Consider the following 15,984-nt stretch of genomic DNA (forward strand, 5'->3'; position numbering starts at 1 on the left):
AATCCTTCTATCATCCCTTATATATCCTGTTGATTACATAAGTAGGTAATTGACTATTTTAAAGTGGGTTCAATGTTATGATTCTTATTGCTAAGGAATATTGGAAACCATGGAGATCAGGGTGTTCACGGATCTATTTACTTTCATTTTTACAATTTTTTCTTTAAATTTCAGTTGAACCAATCCAATTAAGAATAATTCAGAAAATTCTTATAACTTTTTTAATAATTCAAATTCAATGCAGAGCCAAAACTTAGTTAAAATTAATAACATATAAGGGGAAAATTAAAAGAAAAAGGAATATTAAACATAAAAAAAAGTGAGAAATTTAATTATTATTTCATCCCGACATTTGTTCACTCCTTACATTTTAGTTCCTATACCTAAAAATTCCTAGTTTTAATCTCTTTTTCGATTTTTTTATATATATACTTTAGTTATTGTTGTTAATTGCTAGGTAATTTTATTTGGCTCATTATTCGCTAACACCGTCACAAAATTGAAACTGGTAGTGTAAAATCAGAATGAATTTTCTTATAGTTGCAAAAGTTTAAGAAGAAGAAAAAAACATTGGTTATGTGGCTATTTTACACAAATTTTTGGTGGTTTCATGATTGTTAGAAAATTTATGGCGGTTTTACACCACCAATTTCAATTTTGTGGAAGTTATAGAAAACCTAAAACTAACAAAGTTGCATAATAAATGATGGCAGAAATTAAAATATAAAAATTTTGTTCGCGTAGGAATTAAAACCTAAACCTAATGGAAATTTTATTTTAAATTTTGAAAATCTCTTTCCTTTTTATATCTGTCGATTGGTTACCAACTTACCATAAATTCAAAAAAAACAAAAAAAAAAGTTATGTTTTTTCTTCATTATCAAAGAAAATAGAAAAAAAAATCAAAGTGGAAAAAGCATTAAAGAAGTCAAATTCTACTCAATATTCTAACAAAAAAACTCAAACATCGATCCATATAAGTCTTTGTTAATACTCTTATATAGTGTGAGAATTATAGAATTAATTAGAGATACTTCATGATTTTCATAATTTTAGAATTATGAACTTATATAAAATTACTCGCTATACTTTTACTTGTATATGTCACATGATAAATCTTAATATGTAGACATTCTTTAAATGATCATCAATTATTGAAAAGTAAAAGTGGTCAGTGAGATTTAATAGAAGTGGCAAGTATTATGGTAACATTGATGATAAAAGACAATAAGTCCATTTGCGAACTTCCGAAAGTCACAACATATGTACACAATATACAACGTTAATTTGCTACACCATAATAAATGTTAAAATAATGAAAGGAGAAATTATATACTTTTATACATATAATTAGGAGTATGATAAGTTATAACGTATATTTATAATCTTGGACATATATTAGAGAACACTATAGTTGCTTTACATGGTTCTTATTAAGAGTTTATAATTATGTTTGGGATTACCTAATAAAAGTAAGGGTATATAATCCCATAAAAAAAAAAACTTGATGTAAGAATTACAGTGATTATTTCATTGTTTCCAAACCCAAAAAGTCGGGGTGTATATTTTATTTTTCAAATCATAGTACAAAAATAATTAATTTTAGTAAAATTTGATTAAGAATTATTAATTTGATAAAAACAAGAAATAACTAAATGTGTATATTTTGAAAGATTGACATAAAAATACTTGTGTGTACGTATTATTATTTTTTTAAGTTGTCCTTATTTTTGTAACACAATCCTAAAACATGTTTAGACAACAAATTAATGTTACAAACTCACAAGATAAACATATTGGTGTTGAGATAACTAACAAAGTACAATTCTCAAATAAGTAATCATAAATGAATCACAATAAATGACTTTAAGAATATCTACAAGAAAGAAAGGGTTAGTTATTTCATATAATTATATAACTTGAGAAAAGAGTAATTGATAAATGAATTATTATAAATGACTTTAAGACGATCTATAAGAAAGAATAATTAGTTATTTTATATAATTATGAGATTTACTTGTTTGAACATAATATAACTTTAGTAATGATGAGGACCTAGTCTCTTTTAAACAAGACATGGAATGTAATAATTTTGAAAATTGGTTGGATGTTATGAAATAAATTTTGAAATTAATGTAAGAACTAGTCAAGTTTCTTAAATGTTCAAAACAAAAAATTGTAAATGAATCTTTAAAACATAACAATATTCAATAGACAATATTAAAATGTATAAGATTGGAATTATCATAAAAAATTATACTTAAAAGAATGACATGGACTATTAAAAAGATCTTTTTTTCAAATATCAAAAAAGGATATTTTAATGATTTTATGATTTTAGTAACTCATTATCACCTAGAATTTCACGAAGTGGATGTAAATATTATTTTTTGTAAATAGCGAATAAGTGAGAGAAAAAAACTTTAAAAGAAAAAGTTTACATGACTTGATTATATGAAGAAGAAAAAACTGTGTATAAGTTAAAAAAAAAGTGAATATATGATATATTAAGTTCAACAATACTACTATATCATATGATTTTGTAAAAAATATTGTTCTTTGTCAACAATATTATTATATATACGTGAAGGCTAGTGAGAGCAAGTTTATTATTGTGGTCCTATGTATTAATAACATTTTTTTTTGTTAATAATGTTGACTTGTTACACAATGTAAAGAAATTTTTTCATCTTATATAAAACTTCGAAATGAAAGATATGAACAAGTCGTCATGTCATATGAATAAGAATAAAAATAATTTTATAATAAAGATATAAAACTTTGAAATGAAAGATATGAACAAGTCGTCATGTCATATGAATAAGAATAAAAATAATTTTATAATAAATCACAGTAAGTGTTAGGATATCTTTTAAAAACTATATCAATAAAGTATTAAAGAAATTTAGAATGAAAAAGTGTTCTTGAAGAATAATTTTAATGTAAATACAAGTTTAATGAGATACAATGTCTAAAAAGTGATTAGGAATAAATTAAATTTATTCCTGATGTATCAATAATTTAGCTTAAATGTAAACTCAAACATGCACTTAGCAAAATATAAAATTTGTAGTTGGATTGTTGGAATGATATTAAAGTAACCCGCTAAAAATAGTTTTTAGGCATTTACAGGACACCAAATATTTCATGTTCATGTATAAAAGATTAAATCGTCTTGAAATGGTTTGTTGTTCAAATCAAACTATGTTGGAGCATGTAGATTTGACAAAATTTACATTTGCTTACATCTTCCTATTAACTAAAGGAGCAATTCAATGGAAAAGTGGAAAATAGTCTAGCACTGCTACTTCTAGAACAGAGATTGAATTCATGGTGTGCTTTAAGGCAATTGTTCATGTACTGTGATTATTGTGATAATTTCATTGTTGTTTTCTTCTCTAACAGTAACAAGTATTACAAAACATAAGGCTTTGAACTTGTCCACCATAGAAGAAGTGCAAAAGTAAAACGTGTTATTAATCAAACACGTTGGTATTAATTTGATGATAGTGAATTCGTTAACTAAAGGGTTTCTTCTCAAAACATTCAATGACCATGTTAATCTGATGGATGTTATAAACAAGTCTTCTCAGCCTGATAATATGATGTGTATTGTCTTGCTCATATTGTTGTAATTCCAATGAGTTCAATTTACATTTTTTTTTGTTTATTTTGCTTGCTGTCCACATTATGTTCTTTACATGTGTTATTTTTCGGGTGATTAAAAGTTTTCTTTGAAAGATATTAAATATTATAGTAAAATTTGAATAAAGTTGTTTGAATTGAGTTATGTTATAAATGGAAGGAATCATGCCATTAATGACTTGTAACTGTGATGATCTGATCATTTCTATTTAGTTAAAGATTAATGACTTCTAACTGTGATGATCTGATCATTTCTATTTAGTTAAAGATTAATGACTTCTAACTGTGATGATCTGATCATTTCTATTTAGTTAAAGATGAGATGATAACTTAATCTCAATGTATAACAGACCCTTAGGTCAAATGAGAAATTGTTAGAATGTTTTAATAAAATAACAGACCCTTGACCGACTTCTAACTTTTATGTTCAAAAATATTTATTTATTACAAATTTTAATTAATATATAATTTATATTCCCAAAATAAAAATATATATTTATTATAAAGTTTTAGTTATATAAAATTATCATTGATCCTGCTCATTCAAGGAGCTACAATACATAGTTACACATTATACTTTTTTATATTTTCCATGCATCCATGAGTATTAACTGTTCAGCTTTCCTTTTTTTTGATAACAGAAAAATGTCTACTATAAAGGAGTTCACATAAGTAGAAATAGTTTATTGACAAGTGCGCCATGGGTACACATGGGATAAACCCGAAAACACAACTCACTTTATGGAAGTTCCACTAGTTCTAAGTACAACCTGTGCTCTACTTTCATCTGTACAAGCCTTAACTCCAGCACCACCAATCAATCTGATGAAGTGTTTTGTGTTTGTAGAACTCATCAAGATGTTGCAAGTCACTTCAGAGGCAACAAACTCCCTTCAAGCTATAGCTTTTGGCTTTGCTGAAGCCAATCAAGATGAAGAAACCTGCTGTTGGAGTTTGCTCATGAGTCATGCATTCAAAAGGTTTATGATCAATAAGGGGGACAAAAAATAATAGCAATCATGTGTGTTTTCTCTCAAGCCTTCTGAAATGTGCGAGAAGAAACTCCATGCAGAAGTCTAACAAACCCCAAGAAGCTAAGCTTCCCATCTGAGTGTCTTATCCAATCTTGGAGTACCACATGAATAGGCACTGATGGGCTAAGCCCAAGTTCCTGGAACAAATCAAATTACATAAGCTTAGTTAGAACCATTATACATGTGGTTGAAAAAGCATATTGCTCATCAAGAATTTGACTTGAATAATTAATATTGTCTTACTCTTATTTGAATAAATTTCTCTCTAAACATTTATAGGAAAAACAAAACAAACAAGAAAGTAAAATGAATTGAACTTATTTTGTAAACTAAACTTATGCACTTAATTCTTATAGAAACTTACATTTAACTTCTGAAAAAACTAAGTTGCATAAGTTGATTTTAGTTAATGGAAAAAACTAAAATCATTTTGTTTTCTTATTTTCTTCTCCTGTAAGTGTTTACATAGATATTTATCCAAATAAGGCCCAAGTCATGTTCATCATATTGGAAAGTGATTAGTAAAAGGCTCCACTAAAGTGAACTTGCACGCAAAGTGAGAGTGCACATTACAAGCATGGTTATTTTAGGGCCATTTTCTGAGTGATTAATAGGACCTTGGGAATAATTAATGAGTTGCAGTTCCTTGGCACTTGTGATTCTCTATAAAAAATAAAAATGTACTATTATTTTAGAAAAGATGGTATTGCAACAAGAGGAGTACCGATGCAAGCTCTTCAATCATAATTGGTCTATTTCCTTCCTTATCAAACAACTCATAGGCACGTCTTGCATGTTGCTCCCAGCTTTCCATTCCCTCTAGTTGATGGACACTTATAGCAGCAGCACAAAATTCTTCAAAATCTAATTTCCGATATTGGATTGAACTAACCTGCAACATGAATGGTAACAATTCAATTTTCAAGGGAGCAACTATGTTAGAAACATGTATGAAAAGTTACAGTCCCTAGTAGACTTACCATGTTCACATAATCTAAGACACGTGAATCCTTTGAGGCATCAGTGGCACTCCTTAAAATACCCTGCTAGTTTAAATGTGTTAGTAGATTGAAAGTTATTTGGAGAAAAAAGTACAAAAACTTTGGACATGTGCTGCTGACCGTCTTGAAGTTCTGCATGGAGATTAACCCACTTTTGTTCGGGCCTAAGATATTAAATTGTTCTCTCAGATATGCTAGCTGCACTAATGTTAATGTCTTAGCAAGGGCCTGCCAAAATGACAAAATTGATACTGATCAAAATTCAAAACATATTCATGTTATATGGATCCGCATATTATATGCCAGCCTTTGTATCAAATATGGATCCGCATATGATATGACAGTCTTTTGTATCAAAACACGGCTGTCGTATCTTACGAGCTTCTTATAATGTTACTTGCATAATAAAGGGATCAGAACTTGAATAGAACTTTTTCATTTAAATTTGGTTACAAATTAGATAATGCTTTTATAAAAAAAAATTCATGAAATCAAGGACTAGCAATAACATGACCACGGCTAACCAATACTATGAAGAATCAAAAAATCAAGAAAAATAAATTAATAAATATAAGTAATTTATAGTATGATTATGTTTTATTTATATATTGTCATACCTGTAACCTAACTTTTTTTTTTTTAAATTGTCATATTTACATATTATGTTGTGTCGCATCCAATACTGGTAACCATATCCATGCATCATCATTAAGAGATTTACAAACTCTATTAAGATATGAGAAGGGTAAAGCATAAGAAATAATAAATGACGAGACAGTATTACATACCCCTAATGCTGATTTGCGTAATGAAGATGAGCATATATAAGCTTTAACAAGCTTGTGAATTATCATATCAAAAGGTATCTTCACATCATCAGAATGATTGGCGAGCCATGGGTGACCTGTGCATATAATAAAGCTATGAGCAAGAGAATACATGGGATTATAAGATGCAAAAGTTAATGCCAAACACCACCAATGGGAAATGGAGCACATACTGAGAGCCTGAGCTGCAGTTAGCCTTTTACGATAATCCTTATTCAACAGTCTCTTTACAAAATCTATTGCATTAGCTGATAAAGATGGCCAAGGAGCTTCATCAAAACTTGGATCCGCCTTCAGGACGGCCCGAAATATGCCAGATTCTGTCCTGGCCCAAAAGGGTCGGCTTCCACATAAAAGAATATAAGCAATTACACCAATGCTCCACATATCTGCTTCTGTCCCGTAAGATCTATGCAAAACTTCAGGAGCTACATAATATGCACTTCCAACAATGTCATTCAGCCTTTCATCTGCAAAAACATCTGAATGTTAACCCCGATTGATTTAAAACTTGTTCAGATACAAGTCTAGAAGTATTTTTTAGGACTTTTCTACTGAAAATAACTCTTTATTTTTAGTAGAGAAACTCTCAAAAGTATTTCTAACTTGTATCCAAACAGACTCTTATTTACTATTAAAAAACCAAAGAAAATATAGATATGCAGTAGGCCAAACCTGGCTTTACATAGTCAGACAATCCAAAATCAATGACCTTCAGAGTGGAGTTTTCATCCTTAGAAACATAAAGAAAATTCTGCAGAAGAAAATCGGCATTCTTGTTAAGGATGAAAACAGTTTACCATGCTGAAATGGAAGAGAATAATTCTGGGTAAAGAACTACAGAACCACAACATAATTTAACTTGTGAATTAACTTTCAAACAAAATGCTGCCATTCAGAATGGTCATGAACCTAGTATGCAAAGAATGAACACATAAAATAAATGCAAATTTCATGCCTTCACTCAGTTACTTATTTCCTCCCTGGCTTGGCAGTGGTATAAAGTATCGCTTGCTTTTGTTAGAATGACAGGTACGTTACAAATATTAAACATCAAAAGATAACATACAGCATAAGAACCAAACTGAGATGAAAATAGCCCCTGGGAGCATCACCGAAAGGTAATAAGAAGATTCTAAACAAGTTAGGAGTCCAGTTATTTGTAATCATAAACACATGACTTTCTCTAGCATTACCTGTTTCTGAAGTTTGCTAATGAATCGTTGAACATTCTAATGAAATTTGTTAAAGATGATGAAGAGAGGACAGCAACAATATCTATAATCGTAAACACTTTATAATAATTAATATGAAAATGTAAATTTTAGTAATTTATTTAGAAACTTTCCAGATAATTGTTTTCCTTTCTCTATTTTGATCAGTACCTGAAAATTTTTCTAGCCAATCTAGTTCAGTAACGAAATTAAATATAAAACGGTATCAATGATATCATCAATTGGAGGACAAAATACTAGCCTCGGCCAAATTTCTCACATAGTATATTATACATTATCTTGAACATTAGAAATTTTTACTGTGTAAATTTTTCGTTTTTTCCTTTCTCCACCTCTCCCAGCCTTAAATCTTATCTGTCCATATATTTAAAAAAGAAAAAAAAAGAACCCAGAGCAAGAGAATAATAAGGCTTCATCATATCAATCAATAAGATTGAGTAATTAAGCAGCTTCAGCAAAGTGCAAGGTCACTATTACGCTAGCATAAACTGTGAATATTCAAACAAGTAAATTCTACTCCAGAGTGTAACAATGTCATTCTATGATCTAATAGAACCAGAGGCAAAAGATATCCTGATTAATTTTCCCAGCTAAACATTGATAAGCTTTATTAGCTTAGTTACCTCTGGCTTCAGATCACGGTGAACAACACCCTGCAGATGACAAAAAGCTACCACACTCAATATCTGAATCATAACAACTCTGGCATCTTCTTCTGAGTACTTTCCACCCCTATAGATCAGAATTTATTATTGTACTAATCAGAATCCCTTCCATGATGTCAGCAGTAAAATGAGAAAACCAGAATGCATATTTTTAGTTTCTTCTATTTTGTAGCACAGGAAAATGAAAATTGTTACCTGGAAAGAATCTTATCTAGCAGTTCACCTCCTTTGCATAACCTGAAAAGCATATGATACAGCATAACATGAGATCCTAATTTATGGAGTTAGTTAACAACTTTCAATTCCCTTTTTGATCAATACAATATCTCCAATCAATCAGCATTACAGTCATAGTTACTCGGAAATACAACCAAGATATAAGAAAAATCATAGGTCAATTTTATATTGATAAAATTAACGCTTATATGTAACTTCCACCATTCCCATCAAACTCATTCAACCCGGGATTATATCCCTAATTTATCAGTACAGTCAAAGATTTTGTGGATAGCCCATAGAAGAAAAAACTGTAATATGAACTTACTCCATAACTATATAAACATTGTCATTGTCTTCATAGGCTTCGTAGAATTGCACCAAATTTTTATGCCCACTCAGAGCTCGCAATATCTTTACTTCTCTCCTTACATCCTCAATAGCAATTGCTGTTGTCATCTGCCAAACATCACCCACTTTCATAAGCACAAAGAGCAAATTACTGATTTCCACAATCAACAGCCAAACGAAGAACACTAATCCTAACCAACACAAAAACTGGAATGGAAACAAACCCATAGAAGATACATACTTGAAAAGAAAACAATGTCATTTACTAAAAATAAAAAAGATAGATGTCTACTGGCTACTACAATCTACTGAAGTATCACAATCATATATCTAAAGCTGGATTCCCCACATTAGAATAGGTATACTCCCAATAGCAACACAATTCATCATGAGAGAGGGGATACCACCAAGTGAACCAGAACCTAAAAGTAGCATCTCTTACTACCTCATATCATGGTTTCACAATGTTCCGTCCCACCAAAAGTCTCACATTGAATAAGGGGGAAGAGATCAACGATAGTTTATAAACACCCTCTCCCCAATGCAAACAAAAGCTAATAACAACACAACACACAAAAGCTACACCCGTAACCAACACACAACCCAATTCAAAACAAAGAAACTCAAAAACCAACGAAAATCAACCTTGGATTTTGGAATGACTTTGACAGCAACATCATGGCCCTTGAAGGTGCCTTTCTTCCCCTTGGCAGAGCAAGTGTAGCCAAAGTGGCCACGGCCCACCTCGGGTCCAAGCTCATAGTGAGCCTGGAAGTGGTTGGAGAAGCCGAAGCTCTTGTCCAGCCCAACTTCACACTCACTCCCTTCGGGGATGGAGGCCTCATTGGGCTTGACGGACCCGTGGCGCCGGGCCAGCAGAGCCCGAATGTGCTTCGCCGGCGACGGCGGCGGAAAGGGGCGCTTGAAGAGGCGCAGAGGGGTCGAACTCACGCTCGAGTTCGCCGGCGAGTTCTTGAAGAGGCTCGGCAACGGACTTGGGCTGTAAAACGGAAACTTTGAACCTTTTGTGGTGGTTTTGGGACTCGCCACCACCTCCTTCTCGCCAGGGAAAACATGGTGCCCACCTTCACTTTGTGAGGTTTCAATGGGTTTTCCATGACACAGTCCCATGAAAACAAAATCCCAGAAACAGAATTCACAACACCACACAAAAATACCAAAAAGCTCAGATTTTTAGATCAGGGGAACTTCCAAAACTGGATTTTGTTTTTTGGCCTTTTCTGGGGTGAGCAAGCTAAGAAATGGAACCCCGAAAGGAGATCAGGGCATGCAGTCTTGTAACTGTGAGAGGGGGGGTTTGAAATTGGGAGTGTAGAATATTGAGAAAAGGAAGAGAACTTTTGTGAGTGAGGGAATGAAAACTTGCTAGAATTCACCTAAAGAAGAAGCAATTTGTGGCAGACAGGGGGGAATATAAGATGGGATGTTAGAGGCTCAAACCAAGATAATTTGGTTGGAAAAAAAGAGAAAATTCCCAAGAGGGGTGAAGGAGTGGGAAGGAGATAAAAGAATGGAAAAGTGAGGAGGCAAAGATGCTTGGCAGAGTCTGCAAGGAAAAAGAAAAGGAAAGAAAGAAATCAATCCTCCTCCTCTTTTTTGCTTTTTGTAAGGGCTCTTTATTTATTTATTTTTTTTAATTTTCTGCTGCAACTACAATCTTGGTTAAGACTGAAGAGTTTTGTGTACAGAAATACACTTTATTGGAGAGGGTGGTGTTGTGTTGGTTTCTTTCTTTCTTCCCTAATAATAATAATGGTAAGTGGGGTTGGTTTTGGATCCTTCCAGCCTGTCCTTATTGATCCCAAAAAAAAAACTAGGATGTATCCATTTCATATGAGAAGGAGAATGTAGTAAGGAGTTAAGGAAGTGAGACTGTGTATTTAGCCTTTGAAGTTTGACCTCCTTTTGTTAGCCTCTGAAAGATTGTCTTTTTCTGCTTTGTATTTTTATATCTTTAGTTTTTTCATGGTGGGTCGGTCTTTGTTGCTAATAAGTGACTTGAGATCTGAGAAGCTTTCAAGCTAAGGGAATTAAAGCTGAAAACATACCAATTTGGTGATTTGTTTTCGTGGTATTCTCTTCTATTGTTGTGTCAGAGACAGATTGAACACTTCCCAGTCTGCTACTTTTTTTATAAAAGAAATTGGACCTTGCTTAAATTAAATATGAACATGTAAGAACAACAAAAATGGAATGTTCTAAGCATGGAAGGAAACTCAATACCAGATAATAAGCGACAATAATGATCATAGAGTAAGACAAACAATATAGTATTTTTTTTGTTTACAACAGGAGAGTAGGAATGTTGCATTCCTATTTGGTCTTACAATGAGATTAAAGAATTACAAAAAGATTGTTGAGACAACAAATTGTAGTAGTGTTAATTTGTCTAACAAAATTTTTACACAGTTTTTCATCTATTAACAATTGACGATAATTTATTAGTCATGGTTTCATTATTTTTTTCTCTGTAACTAAAAGTGGTTTAGTCCACAATAAATATACATATATATATATGTTTGTTTTCTATTAGTATTTGTCGTTTATTTATATAAGGATCATAAAGTAAAATTTCAATAATTATAAAAATTAAAGAAAATGAAAATAATATATATAAAAATTAAAATAAGATATTTTATTTATAAAAATTAAAAGATAATTAAATTTTTAATCATAAAAAGTATAAATTATTTAACACTTGTCAGTTGATACAACTTGTTGGTAATAAATATTGTATTCATTAATCAATTTATACATCTTGTTCACAGGCTAATAATTAAAACGGCATTTACTTAACTGCATACAAAATATGTGAAAATTTTGGAGAGCAAATATTTTCTCTCAAGCATTAAGGTTGAATCTATCTACACACAAAAGGGAAATGGCTCTTCGGTACAAAGTTGTTGGTTAATGATTTATATAGATTAATTATTGAATCGGTAATCTACTATATTACTATAGTTGAATAATCATTTTGAGAATCCTAGAAGAATATTTCTCTTAAGACCTTAATTCATACATAAGTCACGTGCTTGGTTCTTTATTTAGTGCATTCGCAAGGAAGGATATAAAAAATTAAAATTGTGTTAGATCTCAACAGTTAATTAACATAAAAGATGAATAAATAAATAAATAAGAAAAAAAGAGATATAGAGAAACTAAGTTGCTATTAAATGTGCTTTTGTCTCAAACAGTATTAGCTAAATGTTGTTTGATGTCTGTTTCTTAATTAATGGAGTGTCTTACCTATAAGTCATGTTATTCATTAAATTCAATTTCCTTGTCTCTTTATTTTTTCTTGTCACTTTATCTTTATTTTTTTATGTTTTTTTTAAGAAAAGCCCATTTTTATATTTTTCAACTACATCACAATCTCTAAAAATATCTTCGTTTTACTCTCACCATTAACAATTATTTCATTATTTTTCTCTCAAATTGAGGTAATACTTAATTTTTTTTTATTGTTACTCTCCCGGAGTCTTTTTTAATATCAATGAAAATCAAATTTAATATAAAGAGTGTATAATAATTCATGCATTATGTTTAATCAACTGAATTAAACTTCATTGTTTACTTTATTTAAATATAGTTTGATTTTTTAATTTATTATTTTCTACAAGAATAGAAGATGTAAATATTTTTGTTTATTTGGAGGTTTAGTATCAATTTCACATTTTGTTATTTTGTTTGCATCAAGTATTCTTTTAAGATAACTACTTAGTAGGTATATGTTAATGTCACATATTGTGTCATAAATTTTAGGTAATATCTATAAAGAAGTACTTGATTATTTACCTAAAGTTATTTTATTGTTTTATTTGATTTTATTGATCTCTTTGTCACAAGATTTGATTTTAGACAACCCTATTACCATAAGAAAAAGGTAACACTATTGTGTTATTCCTTATCTTAATATTGATTCTAATTTTTATTATAGAATATTTACATTTTTCTTAATCATGTATAACTTATTATAATATTGCTTCCAATTTTTATTATTGATTATTTACATTCTTTCTTATTTTCATTCTTTTATAATTTATCCTATTTCTCTCTCATTAAAACTTGATACCAGTGGAAGTTCTTATAAGATAATTTGGAATTGTCCGAATATTATAGAATTTTAAATAATTATTATAATTTATATATTTTTTTTTAATAATATATCAATATATATTATATTTATTATGTAAGTAAAAATAATATTATCTCATTAGTGTGTCTTTATATGATTTTTTTTTAATGAAACATTAACTTGAAGTATTACCTAACATTGTACATGTTATTTTTTGTCTTTCTATCAAATGTGTTATGCACCGAAAATAAGTTTACATTACTAAAGTCAAATAGGATATTATTCATCATCCTCAAATTTAATTGGTCACTAGCATGAGTGATGCTTGAACTTGTGGTATAAATTGCTTTGAGATTTTTTCACTCATGACTTAATTGGCCAACGTTTAATTTTGCTCATCTTTTTGGGTACCTTTCATCATTGCTTATTATATTTGTTTAGTGTTAATAATATTTTTCAGTACGATGATTTACCATAAGAATTACATGTGTAATAACTACTTGGTGTTGTTGTTCAAGGAGGGTTTGGATAACCACAAGGGGTTGTCAAGTGGAGCAAGACAAAAATTCATATTTAAAGGTTTGATCCCTCACTCATCTCTTTGGCATGAGGTAAATGTAAGTTTCTCTATAAATAATTTTAATCTAAAACCTTTTTTTTTCCCTTAGACTAACTATCCATTTTTCCCTTACCACATACAAAAAAGCAGTTTGGATTTATTTAATGTATACTTGCACTAAATTAAGATTGTGCAAGAATGGCGCGCAATAAACAAAAAAGATTGACACCCATTACTATTTAGGATTTATTTAATGTATACTTGCACTAAATTAAGATTGTGCAAGAATGGCGCGCAATAAACAAAAAAGATTGACACCCATTACTATTTAGGAGTGTTCATTGATCGGTTTTTTCAAAAAACCGATCCAAATCGAACCGAACCGTTTTATAAAAGTAGATCGGTTAACCGATCCATTTTTTATAAAGTGGATCGGTTTGGTTTTTTTAAAATATGGATCGGTTTTTTTGAAACTGGATCGGTTCGGTGCGGTGTAGTTATCCATTTTTTTACTCATATATGGATCGGTTTTTTTAGAAAACCAAACCGAACCGAACCGATTCACTTTGTAAAAATGGATTGGATAACTGAACCGGTTTTATAAATTGGTTCGGTTTGGATTTTTTTTCAAAATGGATCAGATTTTTTAATATGGATCGGATCGGTTATGGATCGGTTCGGATCAATTTAGATTTTTTGCACACCCTTATTACTATTAAAAAAAAAACACACACACAATTTTATCACAGAAGAAAATGTATTATAAACTAGAAGACTCTGATGTCATGTAAATAATTATTTTTACTCATTGCCTTCTTTGATTATCTTTTCCTCAATAACTATTATAAATTCTTTTACAACTTTAATGACAAATTAACTCTAATTCCTTATTTTTTTAGGGGAACTCTAATTCCTAATTTGAACAACCCAAAATTAGAAATTCTAAATACATACAATTAATAGACGTTTTCTATCGTGCATTTACTGATCAAATGATTCACCGAATAACTATGTTATTAAAGTACGTGTTAAATTAAGGATGTGATTCATATGTGTTTTATGAACTTAACATCATTGAATTTATTAAAAAGAAATGAATAAATGAGATTAACCTTATTTTTCAACTTTAGTTTTTAAATTAAAATTATATAATAATAGTAAGTGACACTTTTGATCTCGAGGTTTGTAAAGGACAAGTTTTGCTTCAGTTCAAGAAATAGCGAACAAGGAGTGAGCAAGAAAGAAGTTGCGAAATTTGCAGGAGCTCTAGTCGAAATCTTTGTGTTTTTTTTTTTTGAAAGGCATGAATTTAATTACAAAAAAATACCCTAGTTCTAGTATAAAAAAAAAAACTCTCAAAAGTATTTATCTTGTATTCAAACAAACTCTATATTAACACATCTATCTAACAACAGTTTTCTCTTATCTCACAAGTTACAACTCCAACATTAGTTGCGTTTTCAAAAACTATTTAAAACTACAGGTTGTCCTAACAATTGCTGGGCAATACCCTAGATTTAGGAGAACACTTATTTTCAAGACTCCCACAGCATTGTGGTCTTCCAATAAAGCCACATTCCTCATTAGCATGCATGTTTATCTTCTTTTTTTCACTATTTCTAATCATATTACTTCTAAAATAATTGTCTTTCAGCCTATCTTTTAAGCTCTTTGATACGTAAGCAGTGTAATAACTAAATGTAAAAGAAAAAGTGCGAGAGATCCCATTTAAAATACAAACTTTAGAGAAAAATGAAACTCAAACTCTCATTGACTTTGGACCCCAGGTGGCTGCAACTACGCAATGTCTATTTAGGATAAAAAAAAATTGAATTGATTAAATTTAAATAGCTTGGTTGACTTGAATGATTGAATATGCAATTTGTTTATATTAAAAAAGTAAAATTAATTGAATTGATTAATTTTAAGTAACTAGGTTGACTTGAATGATGATTGAATATATATATATATATATATATATATATATATATATATATATATATATATAATTTCATTTGAACAATTAGACTAAAATAAATTCATTTATATCAATTTTAAAATAACCAAAATAATGTTTTTTTTATTATTAAATTTTATATTAAAAAAGTGATTATTTTGTATAAATATGATTGAATTTGGTATGGCATTATTTACAACAATTCACATACGGTTGTTCAACTAACTTCTTTATTATGCTGATGAAGTTTGAATCCGATGGAATAGACAAAATTAAAATTTGATATAGTTAAACTAATTGAGAGCGGTGAGTTGGTTTGGATTCAACAAAAGACAACACGATTCTCCTATTGAGTCACTGTCTCCGAGTATATATTCTCTTTCTCTTTTGTTGAAGAA

The 15,984-nt window shown here is 30.0% G+C and overlaps 1 protein-coding gene across 1 annotated transcript; it reads right to left on the minus strand.

Moving 5' to 3' along the window:
- Positions 1-4,246: 4,246 nt before the first annotated feature.
- LOC109797515 (CDPK-related kinase 7) lies at positions 4,247-10,752 on the minus strand. Its single transcript, XM_020357570.3, has 11 exons — positions 9,620-10,752; positions 8,952-9,082; positions 8,603-8,644; positions 8,366-8,474; positions 7,183-7,261; positions 6,681-6,977; positions 6,469-6,584; positions 5,801-5,908; positions 5,660-5,722; positions 5,404-5,571; positions 4,247-4,816 (listed from the first exon to the last, which is right to left on the minus strand). Exons 1-11 carry the CDS (start codon positions 10,103-10,105, stop codon positions 4,679-4,681), a joined length of 1,737 nt encoding a protein of 578 aa, XP_020213159.1. The 5' UTR covers positions 10,106-10,752; the 3' UTR covers positions 4,247-4,678.
- Between the last annotated feature and the right edge of the window lie 5,232 nt (positions 10,753-15,984).

Source organism: Cajanus cajan, chromosome 6, assembly GCF_000230855.2.
Source record: "Cajanus cajan strain Asha chromosome 6, NIPB_CcT2T_4, whole genome shotgun sequence".
Lineage (NCBI taxonomy): Eukaryota > Viridiplantae > Streptophyta > Magnoliopsida > Fabales > Fabaceae > Cajanus > Cajanus cajan.